General features: G+C 47.2%; 1 protein-coding gene across 14 annotated transcripts in view; it reads right to left on the reverse strand.

The window, feature by feature from the left end:
- PHAF1 (phagophore assembly factor 1) overlaps nucleotides 1-27,150 on the reverse strand; it is a 1,056,812-nt gene that overhangs the window by 885,000 nt on the left and 144,662 nt on the right. For 7 of the 14 annotated variants that reach the window (XR_011284154.1, XM_069640061.1, XM_069640053.1 and 4 more), the window contains one exon: nucleotides 11,000-11,016. The exons of the other annotated variants lie outside the window; for them this stretch is intronic. Coding sequence is in view for 6 of the 7 variants with exons in the window: in XM_069640061.1 (XP_069496162.1) it covers nucleotides 11,000-11,016 (17 nt within the window). In the remaining variant the exon portion in view is untranslated. The remainder of the gene's footprint in view (nucleotides 1-10,999; nucleotides 11,017-27,150) is intronic. 14 annotated transcript variants of the gene reach the window in all.

The following is a 27,150-nucleotide window of genomic DNA, read 5'->3' on the forward strand; positions in this document are numbered from 1 at the left end:
CACACAATTGGCGAAAGTAGTATTGCAGATTAATGAAACCAAGGAACGAATAGGGGCAAGGGAAAACAACATGCATGAGCTCCAAGTAGCTGTGACTACCCTAACAAAATATATAATTAAATCGTCAAGAATACAAGTGACGAGCTGGAATCCTGTTCACAAAGAAATAATGTTCCCATAGTGAGGGTCTCGGAAACGGCACTATCTGGGGGTATGGAGCAGGCGGTCAAGCGACTACTTAAAGAACTACTTGACGACCCACAACTGTCCCCCTTTTTTGCAGTGGAAAGAGCTCATTGTGCTTTAACACCTATGTCAAAACCTGGGGATTTTCCCTGCCCTAAGATCCTGAGCTACCGATATAGGGATCAACTGTTCAAATTGGCCAGAGACAATTTGAACAGCGCTTGGGCTCCCAAATCATCTGGATTTTTCTGGACTTTTCAGTGGCAGTCCAGCAGGAGTGCCAGCAATTTAGTCAAGCAACTGCTCAGAGAGCACAATATCCTCTATGCAGTGTTGTTTCCAGCGCGCCTCCAATTGCAATTCCGGGGGAAGTTCCGGTACAGTACCGGAGGAAGCAGTGAAATGTATTGAAGCCAAGATCCCGCTGACCGGCCCGGCTGGTGATGTCGCAGAGGTCCAACTGCCGGGTTGACAGATTATTTCTTTGCAACTACGGGCGGCTCTGCAAATATCATGAGAATATAATACTTGTTTGTCCAATCTAAGTCACTACACTATATATGGGTTAGCAGTAACTCGAAGTTTAGCCACAACCGCAACAGTAAGCCCCATGGCGATTGCTTTGTATTTGTTGGTGTTAGTAAGTTTATGGGTGGTTGGTTGGGGTTGGACTGGGGTGGGAAATGGGTGCGGGAGGGATACATTACACTACAGGTTGGGGGGTGGCATTGCGGGTGGGAGACGTGGTTCAGGCTGAACGATTAGGGCACATTGTGGCCCACGTTTGGAAACGGTGTGGGTAGACCCAGGAGAGCTGGCAGAAAATCATAAAAATGTCTCGGTAGATGGACACTTGCAGATGACTGGAATGGATTACAGTGACTGAGGGCTGGGACGAGGGACACAAAATATACAACTACAAGGGCACACTAACGTGATGCAGATCAATGTGATGAGCTGGAACATTAGGGGGCTGTGGAACTTCACCAAATCGAGGAATTTATGGCATATATGAATAGACATAAGGTTAATATCCTCCTACTTCAAGAAACACATGCTATGACAGGTGCATGTCGCAGTTTGGCATCCTCTGGGGAGGGGGGCAATAGATACTTCACCTCTTATTCGACCCAGTCACGAGGAGTCATGGCGCTTATCCATCAGTCAGTGCAATTCACGGAGAAGGTGGTTCATATTGACCCAGAGGGGTGGTATGTGGTTATCCTTGGCAGTGTTGGAGGGGTTGGGAGGGAGGGGGGGGGTCGAGCTCCTATTGATGAATACATACAGTCCAAACACTGATGCTCCGGAGTACTTCGATGTTATAGTGGGGATACTGGCCGTCTATATTGGGGTCCCTATTCTGCGGGGAGGTGACATGAATTTAATACTAGATCAAGGCCTGGACTGCACTGTCCCCAGACTTCGATGCAGGGCAGAGCATACCCTTTCAAACCATATTGACTCCCTGTCCTTAAGGGATGTGTGGCGCCTCCTGCATCCACAGTCCCGGGATTATAATTTCTACTAGTCTGTGAACGATGTGTCCTCACGCATTAACATGTTCTTGGTTTCTAATTCCCCATAGGTAAAGTGTTGAGTGCCGATATTTTCCTGCATGCACTCTCCAACCATTTCCCCATTGTGCGGATCTTGGCCATGGACGGTCCCTCCACCCGGGGCAGGTCATGGCGGTTTAAATCTGATCCATTGGGGGATATAGTCTTTAATGCAGACATTGAATCTGACATCGAAACCTTCTTCTCCTGTAACACTGCAGAGGCTACATTTAAGTGCACTAGGTGGCAGGTGTTTTTACGGTCTTAATCAGGGGTCTGGCAATCTCTAGGGAGCCCAGAGTTCTTAGGATGATTAGGAGAGACTTATAGATGTGTGAGACTCATCTCAAGGACTTGGAAATGGAATATGCTCAGTCACCAGATCCCAAAATATTAGCACCAACGCTCGCTGAGCTGGAACAATTCAGGGCCCATTCCCTCCGCAGGGTTAGATACTTTGCGCTACCGATAGCAGCTAGGAAATATGGGGAGAGAGAGAGGCCGGGGAGGACATTGGCTAGAGTGGTCAAAGCTGAGCGTGGGCAAACCCTAATCGACTATGTCCTGGACGTGCAAGGGACTGCCAAATGGACGGACCAAGACATCCTAGAGGTTTTCTGTAGTTTTTACAGATCGTAAAGCGACCAGGCTATACACTCCTTACTAGAGGGCGTTCCATTATCCTGACTAGACACTCAGGCTAGGGATACCATAAATAATCCACTTACGATCAGAGAACTGACAACAGTGATCATAAATCTCCCTAAGGGGAAAGCCACAGGCCCGGACGGACGACAGAATTTTATCATGAATACAGTACATTATTGCCCCCCCCCACTCCCATCTCCTAGAGATTTAGGTAGAATCACTCAATAACTTAGTCCTTCCTGAATCCTTACGGGAAGCTACTACAACTGTATTGCTCAACCCAATAAACCTAGCAATGACAGTGGATCTTGCCGCCCCCTCTCAATGAAGACACTAAAATATATGCTAAGGCGTTGGCAAATCGCCTGCTCCCGCTACTACCCTACATGATCCACCGGGATCAGCCTGGGTTAATCCCAGGCAGGTCTACTTCTCTTAATGTCCAGCGATTGTTTAACGTGATGGCCAGGCCAAATCCGACGTCTGAGGCGGTAGCAGCGGCGATCGACGCTCGGAAGGCCTTCAATATGGTCTTGTGGGAATATCTGCTAAAAGTGCTGGAAAAGATGGGTATAGGCACAGAAATGCTTCGATACATCAGGCTCCTATACACCCTCCCCCTGGCCAGGGTTCAGGTCAACTCATGTCTTTCGGATCGGTTTGTACTAGGGAGAAATACCCGGCAGGGCTGCCCCCTGTCTTGTTTGCCCAGGTTATCGACCGCATGGCGGATCTGGTTCTTGACCATCACAGAGAACGCGGTATAAGACTTAAGGGCTCTCTGGGGAAATGATGTCCTTGTATGCGGACTATATCCTGCTACTGCTATAATCAAAAAATTTGTCATGGGCGCCCCTCTATGAGAACGAACACAGCAAAAATGGCCTGTTCTATGGGATGGTACCCACTCTAGAGTCCGCAGCCACATTGTAGCTCACTGCACAGCTCCACCTCACTGATGATGCCCATCAAGGTTGAAATACGTGTATGGGGTTGCTGTTGGTACTCTTGTTCAGAGGGGAATTGCCATTGCATTTCGGTGCTGGACTGCCCATGTGGGTGGGACAAAGACTGATATGCAAATGGATATTTCCCCTCTGTGAAAGGCAGAGTGAGCTAAAGTGTGGCTGCAGAGACTAGAGTGGGTACCTTCCCAAAGAACAGGCCATTTTTGCTGTGTTCGTTCTCATAGAGGAGCGCCCACGACATTTTTTTTTATTTATATCCTGCTATATATCAGGAATCCACAGATGAACCTCGATCCAATTATCCGCGATATCACACAAACGGGTGAATACTCGGGTTTCACGATTAATTATACTAAATTGGAAACGTTTCCCCTAACCAAGTGCACGAAATAACCTAGAGGTGAATATCCACTCTGCTGGGCTCCTGACGAGATGATGTATCCTGGGAGTAGTGGTGTCTAAGGAGAGGTCCTCTCTTTTGCGAAATAAATACGTGACACAGGTACGATATGTAGAGGGTAAATTGGCGAGATGAGGTTACTTCCTATTACATTGGGGGGCAGACTGGCATTGATAAAGATGATTTTATTACTCAAACTGGTAAATACTTTTATTAATGGCCCAATATGGCCCAATATGGCCCGGCAAATACTTTTTTGCCAAGGTGCATGGCTCATTGGCACAGTTACTTTGGCATGCTGGTGCTGCGAGGAAGAAATGGGCCGGCATGGCACTTCCGTATGATAAAGGAAGTTTCAATGCACCGCACCTTGAAGTGTATTGGCTAGCGGCCCATGCCCAGTTTGCTACTTATTGGCATGGAAGCGACTCCCAGCCGCCTCATGTTAAACTGGAAGATTAGGTTTGCTGGGAACACTGATCACAAGACTGATTCTGGATCGGAAATATAGAGATGACTGCCCATATGACCCAGTGTTGGTTACGGTGGGTGCCTGTCGTACCATTTTCGCCAAGACTGGTACAGTCCGTCCATACTATACATGGTTTCCACTGTGGAAGTTCCCGGGATTGGGACCTGCGTCAGATACAATGTTGGCAACTAGCTGGGAGGGGTTGGGCTTTTCGAGTATTGGCAGATGTGATTCCATATGGGAAGTGTATCACCCTTCCGACATGGTGTCAAGACTATGGAAATACGGTAGCTGGCCTGATGCAATGTTACAGGATCCGGGCTGCTATTGCTGCAGGGTGGACAGACTATCCTACCGAACCTCACGAATGCATGCTGGCATACATAGCTAACTCCAGAGGTTGCCATGGGCATCTCTCCACACTGTATAAAATGATATTAGGCAAGGGGCTGCCCTCAACCCGTAGGGTGTGACTCAAGTGGTATGATGACCTAGGAGTGGAACCGTCAGATGTTCAGTGGAAGAATATGTGCATACATACCAAAAATGTAGTTGAACTCTAGGTCACTCACAAATGCTGACCATATGCATATGTTTTGGAGATGTGCCAGACTGGCTGGATTCTCGGATTATGTTCTTAAAATATTATCCGAAGTGCTGGAATTCCAGATAGAACATTCCCCTACTGGTGTATTGTTTGGATTGTGGGCAGTTTTCCCAGTTAAACGTCTTAGGTCATTTATAAATATGGGGTGCATGATAGCCAAAAGATGTATATTGCAAAGGTGGAAAGATAAAAACCTGCCTACAGCCACGCTGTGTCTGATTGATCTTTGCTAACTGCTCCCTGATCTTTTCATATAAATTTGCATAGGGCTGCATGCCTGCACTATATATAGCCCAAGTAACCTTTATAAAATCCAACCTGCATATTTTCTTAGAATAGTGCAACTCACTCAAAATTGCGGATGTTTACTCTTTAGACATAGATTGACTGAATCATAAGAAAATTCCCATTTGGGCATTGGCTGGTTTTGTGACTTGTAAGGCAAGCATGCTAATGGGTCTTCCCCAGCACCACCAGTATTTCAGAGGTACATAAGTGCAAGACATTTTCTTGTTTTTCCAAACGATCAGCAAGCTCTACTTGAGACGTGTTCTGGGGGCTTAGGTTTGTGCCTGTGATCTCAAACAACCTAGGCTCTAATCCCATTTCCCAGGCTTAACCACATTTTGATTGCCTGGGCAAATTTCTTTACTTAGGAATTAGCTCTAGAAGTGCGAGGGACAGATATCATTTGTTAGAGTGTTTCCTTTAGTTCATTTAAACAGGGACATCATCAGGGTAGGGATAGTGAGGCGTTAATCCAACCTTGTCTTATAGTTAAATGGCCTTTGTTGCGCAATCTTCACAAAGTTGTATTCCTCACATTTGTGACCCCTCACAGCTGCCACTCCTTTGCCACATCCCACCGCATTACCTGTACTAATATTTTCTTTGTTCTATGATGTAACCTGCTGAATACTTGATGCTTACTATTTTTGGTTCAAACACTGTGATACCCCTGGATTTGGGCGTTGCATAAATGCTATAAATAGATAAATTGTATAGTGTTTTCACACAACAGAAGACTTTATTTAGAATAGTGTCACAAATGTTCTTTACGTGTGGCTAAACATCTGCATTGTACTAAGCCGAAATACTTTAATGGAATTCAGTAATAATTCACCACTTCCCAAAATATGCAGGAGCCATCTTTACCATCATCCCTACTCTGAGGGTTATTTGGTGACCACCTTTCTTTGGGTCCTCTACATCATCCTTGCTTGGGTGTTTACAGCTACAACCAAAGAAAATAAGGGCAATTTGTGAGGCGGCTCATTATGACTCAAAATGCCATGGTTGAAGTACCCCCACAACTTGCACCCGAGGAAATGTGTCTACTATGTGCATCATATCTCAAAGTCTTCACACAATTTTAACCTTCACACCGACGGGTACAGCACAACAACCTCATACACATTCCCCTACTCACAACGCACAGGACTTTACTCAAGAATCCCGAACCTCATGCTTATTAACACCAATAGTTCTGCATGCAGCAAACATGGCAGGGATCATCAGCATGCACAACTTTAATTTCTTCGTTACAGAAACCTAAGCGGACATGCCCAGATCGTGGACAAACTCACCACCACTCGCAACAAAGTACAACAGACGCAGGCCACACAAATAATGGATACAAATACTTGCCCTAATCCACTTGGCCTAATGCTTATGCACCACAGCCCACGATTACCTCTGGTAAAATCTTCTCTTACCACCGCCACACACCGCTCACACTGATACTGTAATCTTCCATATCATGAGACCATCAAAGCATAAAATGGAAGTTTTCAACAACTTCACCACCAAGTCTCTCACTCGAGCAAACACTGCCATGCAGGATATCTTACTCAAACTATTAGACCCACGGGAAATCACTTCTCTCGCACATCACTGGTACTAGCCACAACAAACAACACCCCAGTGCAACATCACAATGATGTCTATCGACTTGTCAGGTAAACAGGTCATCTCTTTCACCCTTCACCACTCCACAAGCAGGAAATATCATAAATCAAAACCCATCAAAGATCTCTCGATAGTTCAAGAAGGACACTCTGGAACCACTCTCAGAGAACCTCTGCAGCAATCTATGACCCACTTTAAGACACCCACAATGAAGAATGCACAAATGTAATTGTCATCCGCAACCGTGCCAGGAAGATACTGACAAATCAAAAAATCCATAGGCCGGTAAAACCAATAACTAGCAGCATAAACTATAAAGACAATGGCTCACTGCTAAGCACAAGAACTGAACGAAAGTTAAAGAGTCAGCCGCTCACAAAAAAAGCTCTGAAATATAATTCCCTCCACAATGGACTGCTTTCACCTACAATATTCTCACATACAACAAGAAATTGTTCCTGGTGGAGAAATACAATTTTTAAGAGAATTATTTATTTGGCATCCAAATTAATCCAAGAGGCACTCTGAACTAAGTACAAGAAGTTATGAGTGTTTTATTTTTACTCATAGGTAGTTGCTTGTATACCTTATTTGGCAATATTTAGAAATACAGACATTTAACAATTTATTAACATCTGTTCAATTCTTCAAGGAAGCATTTTATCATGACAATCAACTATAGTGTCATGATGTGCATAGGAAAGGAAGGTATGCCGACTGCTCCCAGTGTACAGAGAAGGAAGGTGGGATATATGTGCACGAAGAACAAGTTACTCTCTTACCTGGTAACTTTCTTTCGATGAGATGGTCCGACAACGTATTCCATATCCATGACAGTAATCACCACAGCTGTGCTGCTTTGGAAAATCTTTCGGCGTCTGCACCCTGCGTCGATGACGTCGATACGCCGCCCTCGAGGACCTCCTCCGACGGCCGACGTCACTGGATGTTTTAAGTAGGATGCACGACGCCCGTAGCCTCAGTTATCGTTTTTTCCCAGAACGTGTGGCACCAGTCTTCTGCCAGTCTGACCACACAAAGCCTTGCGGAAACTTAAGCTGCAATCGCATAAGAAATTCTGTAGCGGGGAAGGCAGGGAGGGAGCGATATGGAATACATCGTCGGACCATCCCATCGAAAGAATGTTACCAGGTAAGAGAGTAACTTGTTCTTCGAGGGTATTGGGTCCTCCGACATATTCCATATCTATGACAGACTCCCAAAGCAATACCAAAGTAAGGAGGTGGGAAAAAGAATTTAGAAGATAGAAATTTAGACTGCCCAATCAAATTGCAGAGTAAGGACCGCCTTGCCAAAGGTCAGATCCTGCCCACGGATACAATCGAGGGAGTAGTGACGTACAAAAGTATGGACCGGATCCCAGGTGGCTGCATCACAGATGTTACGAATAGGAACACCCCTCTGCAGGGCAGTAGAGGCAGCCATACCCCTGGTAGAATGGGCCCGCAAGCCGACCGGTGGGTCCTTACCCGCCAAGCGGTAATATTCAGAAATAGCCAGAATAATCCAGCGAGACAAAGTCTGCTTAGTCACAGCTTGTCCCAAACGCTTTCCAGCGTAACCAATGAAGAGTTGTTCGTCCACTCTGACCCGGGACATGCATGAAATATAAAAGCTTAACGCTCTCCTAGGATCAAACCTATGGAGCCTCTCGTCTTCCTTACCAGGATGTGGAGGAGGATAAAACGCCGGAAGAACAACCTTCTGGCCTAAATGAAATTTCGACACCACCTTCGGAAGAAAAGAAGGACGAACTCTAAGGACAACCCTGTCCTTATGAAACACAGTGAAGGGTGGCTTAACTGAAAGTGCCTGTAACTCACTCACTCTGCGAACGGAAGCGACCGCAACCAAAGATACAGTTAACAGTCTCAAAGTATCGTTAGTACCGTGTCCGGAACTAACCCATCTTCAGAACCCTCATCCACCTCGGAAATATAATCCATAGGCTGGAAAGTGGGCATTGAATAGGGGAGAAAGACATGTTTTGCCTTGGCCAGAGCCTTTCCAGGGGGTTCCTCCGACACCACAGCCTTGAAAGGCATCGAGGGCGTCGAGCGAAACTGCATCGAGTGAATCGGCGTCGACGTCGAGCGCGGCGCCGACAACATCGAAGGCTTTGACACAGGCCTCGAGGTCGGAGCACCGAGCGTGTCCTTCGACAGCCTGGGCGCCGATGGCGTCGACGACTTCCTCGGAGACGGAGCCTCGAGAGAGTCCGTCGACGACCTTGGCGCCACCGGCGTCGACGTCTTCTTCGAAGACTTCACATGTGCACACGGGCTCGAGCGCGTCGAGGACCAGGACCTGGAACGATTCCCCTTGTCCGAGCGGGACCTCTCCCGCGAATCGTGCCGACCACCCGAGCCCGAAGGCGTACGAGCGTTGTCTCCAGTACGGTCATGACCGACCCCTCTCGGAGGCACGGATGGACCAGAGCCCTGCGATTCAAGAATCCCCAACATTGTCTTCCTGAAGGAAGCCCACTCCTCCGGAGAGGATCGCTTGGTGGGATAAGAAACCTGCCGACGGGCGTAGTCCTCAGAAGAGGACGGGGAAGGCGACCGGTGATGGTGCTTCCGGGAGTGCCTCGAAGAGGCAGAGGAGTGGCGGGACCCACTCCGGGACCGAGACCCCCCTAGAATTACGACCATGATGCAGAGTCGCCCCTCGAATCGTCCGTCGAAAGCCCAGTGGACCTTGCCTTCCGAGGCTTGGACACCTTACCGACCGACAGCTTCTTCTTACGTTCCCGCAAGGCCTTGGACGTAAGCGACTGGCAGTCGACACAATCATCCGTGTCGTGGGCCTCCCCGAGGCACCAGAGGCAGGCGTCGTGCGAGTCTGTCACTGACATCTTGGACCCTCAGTCCCCACACTTCTTGAAGCCCGGACGCGAGGTAGAGATCTTCACGAAGAATATACTTCACAATACGAACAGGTTCGAAGAACCAAGAAAGAACAGAAACTCCAAAGAGTTGAGGCGCGTTGAGATCTCCGAAGCGAACACATTTGTGGAAAAAACAGAACTGAGGCTACGGGCGTTGTGCGTCCTACTTATAACATCCGGTGACGTCGGCCGTCGGAGGAGGTCCTTGAGGGCGGCGTATCGACGCAGGACGCAGAAAGATTTTCCGAAGCAGCACAGCTGTGGTGATTACTGTCATAGATATGGAATACGTCAGAGGACCCAATCCCCTCTAAAGGGTGTTTTAGGTGCAATGAGTAATAGCAGCCTAAAGAAAGGAAATTGGGCCAGGGTGGCCCTAAATCAACAACCAGTGTTGATGCGAACAAGTTAAGGAAAATGTTTGAAGCACATGTAAAATAAATGCACTTCAGCTGAGCATTTCAGCTATTTCAGTCAATCGCCTTCCTCAAGACCAAAAAAGTCCCCCACCAGCAAGGGGCGCAAAGAAAGGGTGGGGGCTTTCCCCGACAGCGTTTCCCAAATGTAGTTCGTATTCCTTAGTATGGGGATTCAATCCAGATTCTAGTGAGTTTTCAAAAAGTCAAGTTGATTGAATGGGCCTCAGTCTGTATGGATAATGCATGCTACAGAGAAGTCAGGTATGCTTTGCTGCATCATCTGTGCTACTATTTCAGGGTTTGGACAGATTGTTGCAGAGTGCGAGTGTCATCTGCATCACAGGAAAGAAGTGAAGTTCAAAGAGCAGAAGCTGGTCCTGTTTGAGACGTGACGCTGCAGACCAATATTTACACCTACAATATTCTCACAACAGGCCACAAAATGTACATTCTCCACTCACCATTGGCAAGTGAAAATTGACAAGTAAGAAACAGCGAACTGTGCGAAGGTAGAGAACTGAGGGCGCAAGTGACTATTTATGCCTTGCAACTTGAATTTATTTTTTAGCCATGCTAGCAATACGTGCAAAAACTTCATGATCACATCCAAAGCCATTTACTAACAGATCATCACTGATGAAATGAAGGCTCTATTCAAAGCAGCCAAGCAACACATCAACCCTTTGTCTGACACACTCTAACACATTTAACTAAAAGGTTGACAACAATCAACACATTATTCTTCGTTAAAAAGATTATGCTAATCTCACAGGATACTGAAGAAAAATACGGAGTATCTTCCGCTACTTCCAAGTCAAATTGCAATACACCAAAATAAAAGATTTTCTTTTTTTCCACAACTTTATTTTTTGTTTCATAATAACAAGGGGACATGTTCAGAGAAAAATAAAAGTACAGTACCTGGTACACAAGGCAAGCTGAAGAATCAAAATGAGAAAAAAGTCAAATGGTTTAGTAGCCCATCAGAACAAACATCCACCAAAAGACGGACCAGCCCAAGCAAGGGGACTCTAGCGTTGGCGAGTGTATGGAGCAGACACCTCATCATCTCAGCAATCTGGGAGCAATCAGCAAAACCCACAAGGACCATAAGGTTACCTACCTGCACAAAGGGGCCACAGAGCTGTGCCTGTGCAATAGCAGCATTTTAAGCACGCTGGACATACCTCAAACAAACCGGAACAGTGGCCAGGATTACAGTGGTCAGCAATTGCCTGGAGTCAGCAAACCCGGGCACGAGAAGGGGGCATGGTTTAAGACACCGTTTATGTCTTTCATCACCTGAAGCAACACCTTTGGCAGAGAAAGGAAGACAGCAGTTGGACTGGTGAACCACGTGAGGGAGAGCGCCAATGGAAACCGAAGGGGAGGAATAAAGGGGGCACAGGAAGGTATGGGTTATTCAGGTACAGGTGCAGTCGAGGGAGAAGGATGACCAAGAGACCAGGAGGGGGAAAGGACGTTGTAGAGGAGGGCAGAGGAGGATTGCTGAAGGAGTGTGCAAGGTAAGGTATTGGTTAGTGGAAAAAAGCGGTACTTGGGTTTCAGTGTGCATTCAAGGAGGGGGGGAGTGGAGCTAAAAGAGGGAGAGTAGGGAGTGTATGAGGAAGTGGCTGAGGGAGTAGAAGGAGAGTGACTAATAGTAGCGTGTGAGAGGTGAGAGTAGTAGCAGTAGAGAGAGAAGAGGGTCAGAAGGGAATAGTAAGAGAGGGAGAGAGATACGAGAACAGGAGGTAGAAGGGGACAAGAGAAGACAAAGATGAATGGAGAAGAAGGCTAGAACATCAGGGCAAGGAACCCAAAAGAAAACATCAAGTGGGGCACGAGTCTCTGGAAGGCAACAATCTTCACGTTACACTGCATTAGGTTAGGGGATACCTAGATTGTTCCCACAGGGAGTTAGTTTGAAAAGGCATTCGCCCTTAGGCCATTATCACCAGACGGGCAGAATCTTAGACAGTAAAGGTTAAGGATCTCTAGACACCATATTGGGGTTGAGGGAAGCATGGGCTGCGGAGGGAATGGCCCACAATAGAAGAGAGAGGATGAGACGGCCCTCAACACACCCCTTTACGCTTCCTATATTAAAAACCTTTTAACTATATTCGAGAGTTGGTGTGTTCTTGAGACCTTCTGTGACATCACTTACAGTTGCATACATCCTGGCCAAAATCGCCCTCATCTCAACCACACCTGTATCACCTTCTCACTGTATGCCGCCAATCCTCTCCTCACCTTGTTCTAGCAATCCGCACATCACATCAGGTTGCTCATCTATGTAACACATCATCCATCCAGGCCATGTCTCATTACACCCAACCTCATCCAATCCAACTTCCCCTCAACCGTCATCTTCTCAACTGCCCTCTTCTTACTGATCCTCCTCCTTTTAACCCTCATTTACTTACTCATCCTCTCCTTAACCATTCTGTAATCATCCCCTTTATCTTTAACCACTCCTTATCCCTCATTTCCACCATTTGCCCAGACACAGTCTCTTACATTCCCTATACTTCTTTTATCTATTTCATCCAAGGCCATCCTTTATTTGCCTCACCAATTGTATCCTCAACTCATCTTGCCTTTCCCAACCTCTTTTCACATCTCCATTCCTTGTGTTACCACACTTTTAACTCAACTTCATTTGTACATTTTGTGGCGTCTTAGTTACACAAAACAATCAAATCAATAAGGCATCAGACACATCATAAGCATACAACAGAATGGGAAAAACAAGCATGGAGCATGCAGTAGTGGGACGGTTACACAGGGATCCCTAGAAGCATGGGACAGAGTAAGCAGATGCAGGGGATCATCACCTTTCCTTTCCCATTCACCCCCCTTATTCATAATGAGGAGTTCACACCAGAGCAAAAAGACAGGGGATTCACCCAGTGGATGGAAAAAGGGGGTAAGGAAGATCGGAGACCTCTTTTGTAATGGAAAGAGCTGTAGTTTCGAGGAATGTAAGGCCTTCCAGGGAATGAGGGAGTCAGAGAGGTATAGGTACCTACAGGCCAGACAGTGGGTCCTACATCCATTCAGTATGGCAGGAGAAAGCAGACAGCTGATGGATTTTGAAATGTGTTCCAGTTGGCGACAGATTCCAAGGCAGTTATTTCTTGTCTTAATAAATGTATTAATTCACTTACCACCCCCGACCGTAGAGATTACTGCGAGGGATGGGAACGAGAGTTGGGACAACCACTAACTGTGCAGGAGTGGAAAACCAATTATAAAAAGGGGTGACAACTACACTAGGCTCCCGACAAGCCGAAACCCAGGCCAAGATATTAACTAGGTGGTACAAAACCTGTCTTGCTTGCATCACAGTCTGCCTGCAGAGGCTGTAAGGGGGAAGGAACGCTGATGCATGTGTTCTGAGACTGCCCGGTGATCCAAAACTATTGGCTAGAGGTGAGATCTAAAATAAAGTATATTCTTAAAGTTGATATACCAGATGACCCAATGTTTTGTGTCCTGGATCTTTTTCGTCCCAGGTCTCAGACATGTACTGCCTCTGAGAGGAACTTATTGACTCACCTACTTCTGGCAGCAAAATTAGCAATTCTCCAGTTGTGGAGTAACATTCAGGCCCCCCTCGATGCATCTATGGATGGAGAAGGTGTGACCATGCTGGGGATGGCCAAAATCACAGCGAACATTAGAAACTCCCAACTGTCCTTTGGTGTGGTCCCCCTTTTTGCCTTATATGGAAAAGTATCTTAAAGCCCTCTCGTGTCCAAGAAGATTGAGGGCTCTGCACCTCAGACATGCCCTGAAATGTACTTCTTATAATGCACACAACCCACATTACTCAGGTTACTGTACTTGTCACTTGTTTATGGAATGCTCCTGGGGGCGGGGAAAGGGGAGTAAACAGACCATGCAATGTTCATGAAATGATGCTCACGACTTCCTGGTGGCTAGCCAGACTCCAATGAGATTGTCCAACAAAAGATTTTACCTTTTAACAAAAAAATAAATATAAAACAATCGGAGAAACAGGTTTAAAAGGGATTGAAGGGGGAGGAAGGGTTAGGGTGGTCCAGTCGCCCATTTGAGGTATTCCAGCATGCTGATTGGGCATAGTCCCATTGGGCTTGTTGGGTTGGAGGGGTGAGGCAGTGTTGGGCAGAGAGAGGCGCCTAGAATGAGGACAGGTAGCGCAGGGTGTTGGCTCTGGGAGGAACATCTAGGGTTTCCCTGCAGTATGCCACCCGCAGGAGCCTGGTCCTTGAACATTTTGGGACAGAGTAATTTTTGGTAAAAGTGACCTTTTCCATCACCCAGGGTTCCCAGATTTTGAGCCGCCACATGTTGAGAAAAGGGCCATCAAAGGATTTCCAGGATTGGGCAGTGGTCAGTCGGGGAGCAGCTAGGACCCGAGTGATTAGAAACCCCATGTCCCCACTCAACCTGTACTCCCCTTCCTGATCAGTGTCGCCCAATATCAATGTTAGTGGATTGAGTTGGATTGTGCATCCGGTGATGCCCCCGACTCTGGATAATATCTCTTTCCAGTAGAATTGAGAGTGGGTGACAGAACCACTACATATGCTCCAGGGTGCCAGTCTGCCCGGCCCGCATCCCCTCCAGCATAGAGGGGAGTACCCTGCAGAGAATTTGTGAAGTCGGTGTGAGGAGAGGTACCATTGAAGCTTGTAAGAGTTCTCTTTGATAAATGGTGCATTTGGAGCTTTTTTGGGCCCTCAACCAAATGCCGGACCGGGACTCTGTTTTGAGGCCTCTTTCCCAGGCCCACGCGCATGGTAGTTTTTTCCGGGTTGGATCGATCTAGCAGCCTATAAATGGTAGTGATCTTATGTTTTTCTGGCAAGTCATTGATGAGCAACTCAAGGGCTGTGGTCCCTAGTTCTAGCCTGCAATACTTACTTGCCTGCGATCCAGTGCCTCAACTGGCAATGCCGGAGCCTCTCAGCTTTGGTTAGGGAGAATTGTATCTTGAAGTGTTCGTAAAGGAGCGGGCAGTCCCGATCATAGCAACCCCGAAGGTGTCCCGTTCCTTCATTGAACCAGTGGTTGAAGGAATTGGGGCTAAGCCCCAGCAAAAAGTCAGGGTTTATCAGAATTGGGGAGAAAGGGCCCAGGCCTGGCTTCATCCCCCAGAGTCTATGCGCTGCATCTGAATAGAATATGGTAGGTTGAGCTCAAGAGGGACCAGCCAGTGTACAGGATTTCTTGTGAATGAATGGGAGAGAGCTCAGCGGGAGGTGGGTACCGGATTGTTCGAGGTGAGGTCAGCCCAAACAAGTAGATTTGCTCTCCTATTTCTCTGTGTGCGCCAGTTGCGCTGCTACAAGGTAGTGCCACAAGTTGGGGACCACTCAATCCACCCATTGCCATGGAGTGGAATAGAACCTTTTAGGAGACCATAGAGCGTCTCCCCACACCCATAAGTAGCTGAATATGTTAGCGTGGATACCCACAAGGGAAGATTTGCTCATCTGCATAGGAAGGCTGGTGAAAAGATATTACAATATGGGAAGGACATTCATCCTTAGCGAATGTATCCGGCCCAGCCAGGATATTACCAGGGGGAGCTAGCGATTGAGATCCACAGTTTTAAGGGGAGCAGGGTACAGTTAAGCGTATAGAGTCTCAGCCTCTGGGGGGAGGTGTGGGGGGGGGGTAAGGGGGAGGGCGATTAACAGTACAGGGATTATTTTAGCCGAGTTCAGTGGGAACGCAGCTTCCAATCAAGGGATTGCGTCCACTTCCTCCGAGACATCGAGCCCAATAGACTTATTGTAGTTTATAGTGTAGCCTAAGGCCAGGCCAAAAGCCTTCAGTCCTCGCAGCAGGAAGGGATTCTTTAGTATTGCTGAGGAACTAGAGGACATTCTTCGCATAGAATGCTATTTTCGGTCAGGGAGGAGCCGGCTCTAACGCCCTGTATGCGTTCATTTGCCCTGATATTGCAGGCCAGGGGTTCCATAAATAGTACGGGAGAAAACGGACGTCCCTGACGAGTGCCTCTTAAGTATATCGGCTGAGTGATGGCTTTATTGATCCTAATTCTGGTGAATGGGGTGGCTAAGGTTGCAGTGATCCACAATCTAAAGTTGGGCCCAACCCCATAGGCTAACAGGGTCTTTTCCAAGAAGCACCAGTCAAGACGGTTGAACACTTGGTTTGCCTTTGACATAACCAGAAAGAATTTTTTTTTATTCATTTCCCCAAGCCCAATTACATCTAACGCCCCTGCGGGTATCATCATGCATGGACATATTCGGTAAAAATCTGGATTGGTCAGGATGTATGAGGGTTGAAAGGAACCGTGAGAGCCTGGTAGTAAGAATCTTCCCAAAATCTTGGCATCTGTATTCAACAAGGCGATCAGCTGGTATGAATCGCAACTGGACTCCCGCTTGTCCGTTTTGAGAAGCAGGACCATTAAGGATTCTGCCATTGTCTGGGAAACTGACTTGGAGGATAAGTCAGGGAAGGGGATACGTGGCGTTTAAAGGTTTTGTAGACTAGATCTGTGAAACCGCCTGGGCCTGGGCATTTGTTGAGGGAGGAAGAGGCGATGGCCTCCACGGCTTCCTCTTTGGAAATTGGCAAGTCGAGGGAATGCCACTTCACATTTCTCCTCCTCGCCATATTGCAGATGCGTCCATGAGCCTTGTGATCTTATTCCTAGCCTTGAGGCCCTTTAGCTTAGTAGCCAGTAACCGGTTATCCTTGTTGCTTTGGCTTTAGTTATTCTACATTGATACTGAGAGTGCGTGAGCAGCACAGTATGCTAAGTAGTCTTAGAATTTCGCCCACGCAATCTGCAGATTTCTTAAGGCTCTCAGGGAATTAGTCGATTCATGTGCCCTTTCCAGGCCTTTGACCTCCTCTTCAAGGTCGGATTTAGTGGATGGCTTTAAACAAAGGCTGAGAAGCAGGCGATCAGTTCGCCTCTATGAACCACTTTGAATGCATTCCATTTAGTATTCCAGGATAAGCCTGGGGTTGTGGTGGTGGCAAAGTATTCTATCAGTGAGCTTACCTCCATCCAAACGGTTGGGTCTTGGAAGGGTCGACCCTTGAGTTGCCAAAGGTGTGAGTAGGTGAAAGCTGGTGTACCAAGAGGTCTGCTGTCACCATGGAGTGGTCCGTTAGGATCCTTATCCCGATTTCGACTCTCGCCAAGGAGGGGGATCAATGCTTCAGACATGACGTGCAAGTAAAGGCGCGAGTGAACTCTATGCACAAGAGAGAAAAATGAAAGGTGCTGGTCCTTGGGGTGTAGCACCCAACAGGAATACACAGCATTTAATTGGCAGAGTAGCTGGAGGAGGGCAGGGCACTGAGGAGTCTATCTGGGTAGGCAGTGAAGATTTATCCAGAGAGGGGTTTAGCGTGGTGTTCAATACACCACCCATGATAGCCATTGGCGAATTCTGAGAGGGTCTTGAAAAAAGTTATGGGCATATATAGAGGCACAGGTGACTTGGTGACCACCTAGGCTGCCCTTAAAAGGACAAAACAGCCCTCTGGGCCCCTACGTGACCCATGCTTGATAAGGGAGAGCTCCTTTGATACGAGGATTGTGACAGCGCTTCTTTTGGAGCTGTAGGATGCAATGAACCGATATAGAAAGTAGAGATATCTAAAACATGGTTCATCTCTTTCTAATAGGTGGGCCTTGGCTGAAGGCAATCAATGCCACACACTGAGTAGCGTAGCGATTGGCGAATCCCTTTCCTCTTACCAGGCGAGTAAGGTTCTGGACATTGAGGGTGATCAATAGCGTGGAAACGGAGGGCCTGTGGATGTTTGGGTCATTTGACGTAGGCATGAAGGTGAGTAAAAGCAGAAGTAGCTGGGACAAAGCCTGTTGACATGGACCCAAATGGTGAGAGCTGTAGGGTGGAAGGTAAAGAATGCATAGGGAAACTGGGAGAACTGGTTTAGTGGTTTTATCAGCCAGATCGGAGCGGGCCATTAGGTACATCTCTGGTTAGGGAGAAACAGTAACACTTGTTACGGAAGTGGGGGTAATGGGTGCATTCATGGAGGCGCACTCAAAGTTCTGGATAGTACAACAGCATGAAGCCATTAGAACAAAGATACGGCAATGTGAAGGTATAAGGAATGCTGTGGAGGCTATTCTGGGCCCAACTTCTAGTTGATGGTTGGTGGGCCGTCCCAGGTGAAGAGTAATGGCAACTGAGGCCCCTGGCTCCCTCCTGGGCTGGCCGATTTGGCTCTTTGTGATTTTCGACCCCAGGATGGTACCTCAGAGACACTGTCAGAGGGAGCCGGGGCCCTAATACAATCCGTGTCCCACAGGAATTCGCCTCCCTTGGGTCTGATAGGGCCCACGACATATTGTTCCAGGTGAAGAGGAGGGAGCATGGGAAGCACCAGCAGTATTTCATGTTCCTGTCGGCGCACCAGGAGGTCACAGATTAGAATGTTTGTTTTTTCCCTAGGGTGGAGGGGGCCAGATCCTGAAACAGCTAGATCGTGGCATCTTTGTGATGCAGTTTGCCCATGAAGCGGGACCTCCTCATAACCTCCGCCTTGACTTTGAAGTAGTGCACACTATTGAGAACATCCGGGATCAGGTTCTTCTTGATTTTTGGAAGGTAAAGTACACCCTATGGGTAAAGTCCAGGATTGTGCACTCACCGTCCAGCAGAGAGAGGATAGATCCAAAAGAGGCCCTGTACGAATTCTTTGAGCTTGGAGTCTGAAAGGTGAGAAAGAAGTCCCCTGACTTGGATGTTGTTACTCCTGGCTCTGGTTTCAAGGTCCGTCTGTTTCCCCTGTAGTTGTTCAGTTTATTGCAGAGTTTCGATTCTTTTGTTCAGCTCCACCAATTCATACGACTGCTCGCAGTTTGTGCCCTCAAGGTCCTCAAGGTCATTGATCGGGTGTTCTGCGCTTAGGACCCGGCTGTCCAGGGTTGTGATCGTCAGGCACAGTTCCACCATGCTGGAGTGTATTTCACTTTCAATCTCTTGCACGAGGCGTTGCAGGTCCTCTTTAGTGGCGTGAGCCTCTGCCCGGGGCAGGTGGATATCCTGCACATGGATTTGTGCTTCGGCCCTAAGCTCCTGCTTCTTCCCTGTGTCCCGGGTGGCATTCATCAATGTGAGGGTGTCTGTAGGCTTGCCATGTTGCCCATGCTTGGCCATTGTAAAAGCAAGGTAAATGTTGAAGCTAGTGGGGCCAGAGCTCAGGCGACGGTAGGGCCAAGCACCGTGAATCCGCAGGAGAAAGAACCAGAGGTCCTTTCAATGCAGGCCTGCGTGGGCTAGCCCTGTGCCAGCACTCATTGCTGTAGTTCAGCGAAGACTGCTATGGCCCGAGGAATGGAATAAGAGATGGACTGCGCTAATGTATCCTATCCAAGCGATGTTGGTTATGCTGGAGCAATACTCAGCCACTCCTCCTCCCTAGGGCCACTGCCTCAGGGGCACACCATCCCAACCGTCGCCACCCCGATGTGTAGCCTGGGCCGCCAGAGGATAAGACCGGGACAGGAGTCTCTCCACTGTGAGCTCTGTCAGATGGAGAGGGGTAGCAGGGGTGGGGGGTGGATCCTCACCCCTGTTAGCCCCTCTTCCAGGCTCCTCTCTACTCGGGTAGAGCAAAAGGCACGAGCCCGAGCTCCCAGCGCCTGAAATGCCTGCCATGGCAGGAGGGCAGCGAGGGGATCCCTTTCCAAACGACCCTCTCCCATTTAGGGGGATGGTGGGATGAGGGTCAAAGTGTAGAACCAGTCCAGTCACACAGAGGGGGAGCCCGCCCCCTTACCTGCTCCAGGCTAGACTCCCAGCTCAGGGACAACCGCTGGGCCACCTCCCGGGCCGCTCCTGACTCCAGGCAGGCCACAACCTCCTCTGCTCAGCCTTCAAGGTACCTCATATGTAGGATGGGAGGAGTGGCTGGCAGATCCCCAGTCAGCTGTCCTCGCCCACTGGAGGCATCCAATGTGGGTATGACTGACCACCAGGAGAGCCATCTCCCACCTCGGGTGACTCCCTGCGGACTCCCACGGCTGGAAGATGTTCGTCAACACACCAGGTCGCCACCGGGACACGCCAGCTCCGTGGATTGCCGGCTCGCAAGGCAGGTCTGTGGCATCTCAGGCTCCCCTCCGGAGCTTAGCCTTGGGGGGTTACAGGCGTTCGAATGCCGGGCTCCAGGCTGTTGCTCGGACAGTGTCTCTCTGAGCCCTACTCTAGTGTGGCTGCCATGTTGGCCATGCCCTACGCGTTACCACAATTCTAACCATTCTAACCTATTTCTAATCCTCTCATCAGGTAAAAAAAAAAAGTGATGCTGCCAAGGCAAGACTACCCATTATCTGTGTGGTTAAACAGATAATAGCCTAACAAATGCAGCAAAGAAAGTAGCAGGTTCCCAGTCTTCATGACAGCATCAAGAGAGACTCGCAGAGGGTCAGACAAGGACATCTTGCTCAGAGAGGACACTAAATGCTGGGCATGTTTTCGGTTTCAAAAATGTTTTTCTAAAATACAGGAAAGAGGATTTGTAAGAGTGTTTTCATGGGTGAATATGACATGAGGCAGCATGTCTTATGTGACAAACTAAAAAGACGATTACAAAAAGCGTACAGCTCGAATTGTGTATGGTTTATGTTGCACACATTAAAATGCCAGACTTGTTTAAATGTATGCATGCAGCATGACCACGAGGCGCTGGACTCCAATTTTCACTTTCACAACGTTTTCAATTATATTATTATGGTGGACGTTTGTGAGCACAGCTGTTTCACATATACGCAGTGCACAACATCCATTCATGAATGGTAGCTTACATCTTCAAGTTTTACACTTTGGTTAGAAATCTCATCTCTTTCAGGGGCCTAAAAACCCAAGCTATTGCTCACCAACACATTTGACACAATGGCCTTTCACAAAACCTACATCTAATCAGTGTCGCATTATTTATGTTAGATGATTCAGGATCTATGGAGAGGAAGTGGCATGTGAAATGCATTAGTGCTGATAAATTGACATATCAGAAACAGCAAATTCGCTAGTGGTTTGCAGTATGCAAGGCTAAAAGGAAACCTACAAAAGTAACAGCAGGCAATACACGTTTGTCTCACAAAAAGCTTTCTACACCCATCTCAGAAATCCACTTGCATAGTTCGGTGCAATTCTCCTCCTCCAATCACAATCCCTGTGTGACACGATAGCTGAACCACTTCTTCCTCAAACCTTCGAACAATTACAAGCACATTCCATCCAAAATGACTGCCAACACCCATTGCAGAACATCTTTGTCTAGATAACACTACAAACCCACCCTCATTAAGTCTCCCGCATTAACTAAGTTCTCCCATCTCTCTAGTTTCCTTTCAAGGAGCCAGAAGGATGGTTCACCCATCAGCAAACCCATCCACCCATCAAAGCCATTCCCTCATGCGTTTCTCAAGATAATCCAGACACCCGCCTTTGACCTACAGTCTATGCTTCCATCCACAATTGCTCACTGGGATCCGCTATGGTGGCTGGCGTACAGTCAAAACATCTCACATCAAATTCAGAACCCCTGACACATACCCCGCTCCCCACAATTGCTAATCCGTCTTTTATGGCTAAGCCTCTCAGACACCAATTCCATAACTAACTCCTAAATGTGATCACAGTAGGTTTACAGCTATCCATTGGCATGGAGTTTGTTGTTTCAATATCAATCTAGGAAGGCCTAAAGAACCAGCAAGGGTTGGGAGACTGCGGTCAGAGGTCTTGCTAATGTTAATCATTCCTTCCTAATGGAAAGATTACATCATACCGGAGCCTAAGAGATATCCGTTGAGTGGTTAACCTGTTTAAACTCAGTCTGCTCCCAATCCAAATCTCTCTCCTATGATGTCCATAAGCCCTACATTTTTTTGTACTTTTTGTTAAAGTACTACTTACGTCCCTTGTACTTTCTTTTGAGTCACATGCTATAAATATGCAGGTCTGACTAAAATCAACCTTTCTAAATAAAACTTTTCTTGAACTTAGCCGGTAGCGAACACAAAATCACCTAAACTTCAAACCAGAGGAAATGGTTATCTTGTTCACCGCAAATCCCTTCAACCATCACAAATTCTACAATCAAACACCTAAGGCAATGTACTAGGTAATAATCAATACAGTTTCTTTGCTCGGTCAAAAGTGTGGGTAATACAGGCATCAATACTTCCACATTTGGATACTGGCAACAAATTCTCTGACATATTTACTACACCGACCGCAGCATGTTCTGAATACAGTAACCAGTCTATACCCGCATGTTGGCACAGGTGATCATCACTCGCCTCTCCTTTGGCTATCAGTTTCAAGTTAATATGTATAGCCCAATGGGCTTAGAAATAGATAGAACAGGAGTCCAAACAGGTCAATATTATCAATCAAATTATTTACTCCAGCTCAGCACTGGCGCACCTTGTCGTTCCACACTCCCAGACATTCTGCCAGTAGGTCACCTGTGGTCACTTCAGGACTCTTGAGACAACAAATTCATCTGAGGTCTATGTCATTCAGACAGCATAAAAATGTTGGCAGCACTTTATGGTAGCTTCCTTCTGCCAGCAGATTCTTGCCTCTGCTTCCATTTTCGCTCTCAACACTGGCGAGTTTTAATAGCACAGTCATGTTGCCCCTTCTCTCCTCCCAAAATCCCCCAATGCCAATGAATAGTCACCAAAAAGAATGGTAGATTTATCACAAAAAAGGTTACTCTACCAGGAGCATAGGCACGTGCCTAGAGGTGGGGAAAGGGCTCTCCGTCAACTGATAACTTCCTTGTTCTAGGGTCCTGAGGTGGTCTTTTCCTGGCTACCCTAGACATAGATCAGCCACACCGAGGGCCAGGGAGGCTGTCTTTAAATTCTGACCATGACCAACCTGGTCCCCTGAAACCTGCCTGGGCTCAATGGCTAGAAGGAGTGCCAGTTCACCTCCTTCCTCCTCACCACTGGCACCATCTCTCTCACTCTAGCTTCTCCCTCTCCTCCCTAGATGGTAATGTGTCTCTCCCTTTCCCACCTCCCCCAATACTTTTATCCAGAGGATACCTTCCTCCTTGCTGGTGTCAAAACTCTTATCCAACCTCCTCAATGCAACTCCTTCCAGATGGTTTAACTTTCTCCTCCCACTTCCTCACTGTAACTTCCCTTCTTCAACCTCAAACAAGGTCCTCCCAATTCTCCACTCAAAAGAACTCTTCATCGCGAAAGCCTTCCAAACAGCTTCCCTCAGCACCTTCTTGACCACCCTCCTATCCCTTCTGTCTCAGCAAGCTTGCTTTTATAATTTGGCATCTCCTCCCCTTAGTGGTGCTCGGGGGACATGTGATGCACTGGTATACTGTAGGTAGGCCAGTTCTCCGATTTGGCCATGTGCCTGTGGCCTTGTGGACTTGTGGACTGAAATGTGGCTAGCCTGAGCTTATTTTAAGGCCTGTTGCCATCCTGGATTCCACAGTTGCCTTAAAAGGCCCATCCTTTCCCCTTTGGGCCCTACTGACAGAGCCTTCGTTGATCTGGGCCCTGCTGTTTTCCCAGCATGTAAATTAATACCCAGTGAAACATTTGGGAATTAGGCCAAGCCTTTTTTAAATGTGAAGCTTTGTTCCATGTAAATTGCACCTTTGTAATCTCTGTAATGCGGCCACAGAGGTTTGTTTGTTGGTTTGTTTCCATCTCTTTCACAGACAACCATCAGTTTAAATGTATTCATTTTGAGTGACATTGTATCCGCGGTCCACACCTCTCTGCCTCAATTTCTTGAAGGTTTCCTCCGACAGGGAGGGTAATGTATTTCTACACTCTTTGGTAGACTTAAGGGAGCGGTATTCATTCATATGCTGGGTGTTTGGGTCAGAATAGTGGACTGGATTAGCTCTCTAGAGGTCCCAATAAGAAGAGTAGAAGTTTCCTCCACGACTCTGTGGTTAATCCACTTAATTTGGGTGGTGTTGGGGTATATGCAAGTGCTCCTGTGACTGCCCCCGTCTCAGTGCAGGCGGTCTGTGGATTCCATGCATACCTCCTGTGGATCCAGCATCGACTAACTCAGGGTGGCCTCTCAGACCACCCAATGTTACTCCGCAATGTTTTGCAGGTGGACCTGTCGCACCCCCACCCAACACCATTCCCTGCAGCCCTTCTGTGGTAAGTTGCAGGTTGCAGCACACTGGGATATGTGCCCTACACTGCCAGCATTCCTGATAGAGCAGCATGCTCACTGGCAACATGAATTTACTATTAAGAGGCTGGCAGATATATTGTGCAAATAATGTTATTGAAAGTAAATGCTGCAAGAGAACAGCAACCTTTGTTTGTAGACTACCTAACAGACGTCCTCCCAAAACGTGTCCATTGGTGGAACAGAGCTTAACTTACTAGTGATTTATTTTCCTTCTTGCGATGGAGAGAACATAGCTGGGAGAATGAGAATGTATAACATCGCAACAACATCTTAGGCCGGATGGTACAAGTTTCAGTGTACGACCTACAAGTGTTAAAGAAAAAAAAATACCCTACTAGGACAAGTACACAGACGCCTTCCTAAATGTAAAGAAACATATGAACCCTTTAAAACAATCGTTTCCAACACTGCCCTTAAAGCAGGCCCTGCACACTTTGTTTTTACTTTCCAATTCTACATCAGATCTTTGGCTTCAACACTGTAGGGCAATGCTTGCATGGCAGATAACGCTTGTGTTAGGCGCTCGTGTCAAACAGAAGGCAACACTGCATGTCGCATGTTTAAATCCTAGGAGGGGCGACACTGCTCTTCATCCTTAAGAGGTCTATAAATGGAGTACCATTCAATTGGGTAACAGCAGTTATTACAGTGCTAAGAAGCAAGAAGACTCTTGGAGCAAGCACTATATAAAAACCTGATGCAAATAATACATAGCAAATTACTACAAATAAATGGCAAATCACTCGAATGAACTGGAGCATTGTGTCTGTTCAATTCAACGTATCTGCACGTTACACTTACATTTCTTAGGCAGCCTATCTAACCAGCGTTAGCGATTCCTTAGGTAAGATCTTGATCACCAGAACTACCAAAACTAAACAGAATATCCTTATCTATAGCTTGCAGCCATGCTCTCCCGCATAGAGTTGTTCTATTAAAAGATTTTGAGCATCACCCCTACACAGGTTAGTGAGATCAGACATATGAACCCGCCATCCCTACTTATTGGCTGTCTGGAAAGGCCAATCAACGCTAAACTATTTGTTCATTCAGAATAGCCCTTGCAGCTTACCCATGCCATTGAGGAAACAAACAGGTAGATTACTGGCCTGTACACGCTTTAAGCTCACCGTATCAACATGGCAGGTAGCCCCAGATTCAATACTCCAGATTTTGGGTGGTAGTGAGTGCCTGGCATCTTTGTAGGGTCAAAGCCATTGCCTCTGGATCCGAAGACCCAACATTTAGAAACACAACGGTTCCTGCAAAGTATTTTCCGAAACACTCTTTAAATTCCCAGGATGTGGCTGCCAAACAGTTGGCCACATCCTCAAAGTATCAATTTTCAAAGCGGCAAAGTCACTGCAAAACACCCCAAAAAAATAAAAATAAACGGCATGCCAGTGGTCACAATTTCCCCCTGTGATGCATGTTGTATATTTAAATAGCAAACAAAAGCTCACACACGCGTAAAGGTGTAGTTTAGCTTTTAAGAACACACATACGATTGAAGGGGAGACCAGGAAACCACACAACCACCTTTGTCTATTTTTTTATGCACACTAATCTTGAAGAGTGGCAAAGGAGTAGTGGTTTATTTTAAATTAAAAGGACTCATTATTTGAACTAGTTTATCTAATAATCAAAGTGATGCATACTATGTTAATTAGAAGTAGAGTTGGAGGGAAGAGTACTGGAAAGCCAAAATATAGGAACACCAACGGGTCAATACAGGCTTTCTTGTGGCTTTGGTGTCATCAGGCTTTGCCCAAAGGGCTCACAGTCCCACTTCAATGTCAAGACCGGAGGCAAGCACTATGCTAAAACTACATTTAATTCTACTCTTCCAGCAGATTTAAATCTTTCCTCTTTATAAACTTTTCCAAAACATTTTTTTCTTCAGGCTGTAAAAATATTCCCCGAAACTTTACATCCCATGAGTGCTGCTCCAGGCGGAGTGCACCGTCGAGCCTAGAGCCAGGACCCCTGCCGTCCACCTACAGGGTAAGCATACTGCCCCCCTCTTCCAATATCCACTCCCGACCATCGAGCTAGAGCCCTGACCTAGCACCTCCCTACATTGCTACGCCCAAGGTCTCACATGCACCGTTGTGCTCCTGAACTGCAACGAAACATTTAATGCACAATCCACTGTGTAGTGCCTTATGGTCGCCTAGAGACCATCGTAATTTTGTGTAGTGCCTTATGGTCGCCTAGAGACCACTGTAATATTGCGTAGTGCCTTATGGTCACCCAGCGACTACTGTGATACTGTGTAGTGCCTTATGGTCGCCTAGAGACCACTGTAATACTGTGTAGTGCCTTATGGTCGCCTAGAGACCACTGTAATACTGTGTATTGCCTTATGGTCACCCAGAGACCATCGTAATTTTGTGTAGTGCCTTATGGTCGCCCAGAGACCATTGTATTACTGTGTAGTGCCTTATGGTCACCCAGCGACCACTGTGATACTGTGTAGTGCCTTATGGTCGCCTAGAGACCCCTGTAATACTGTGTAGTGCCTTATGGTCACCCAGAGACCATCGTAATTTTGTGTAGTGCCTTATGGTCGCCCAGAGACCATTGTATTACTGTGTAGTGCCTTATGGTCACCCAGAGACCACTGTGATACTGTGTAGTGCCTTATGGTCGCCCAGAGACCTTTGTGATATTATGTAGCGCCTTATGGTCGCCCAGAGACCATTGTATTACTGTGTAGTGCCTTATGGTCACCCAGCGACCACTGTGATACTGTGTAGTGCCTTATGGTCGCCCAGAGACCTTTGTGATATTATGTAGCGCCTTATGGTCGCCCAGAGACCATTGTATTACTGTGTAGTGCCTTATGGTCAC

The sequence above is a fragment of the Ambystoma mexicanum genome, chromosome 1q, assembly GCF_040938575.1.
Source record: "Ambystoma mexicanum isolate Mex_15411 chromosome 1q, UKY_AmexF1_1, whole genome shotgun sequence".
In the NCBI taxonomy this organism is placed as follows: domain Eukaryota; kingdom Metazoa; phylum Chordata; class Amphibia; order Caudata; family Ambystomatidae; genus Ambystoma; species Ambystoma mexicanum.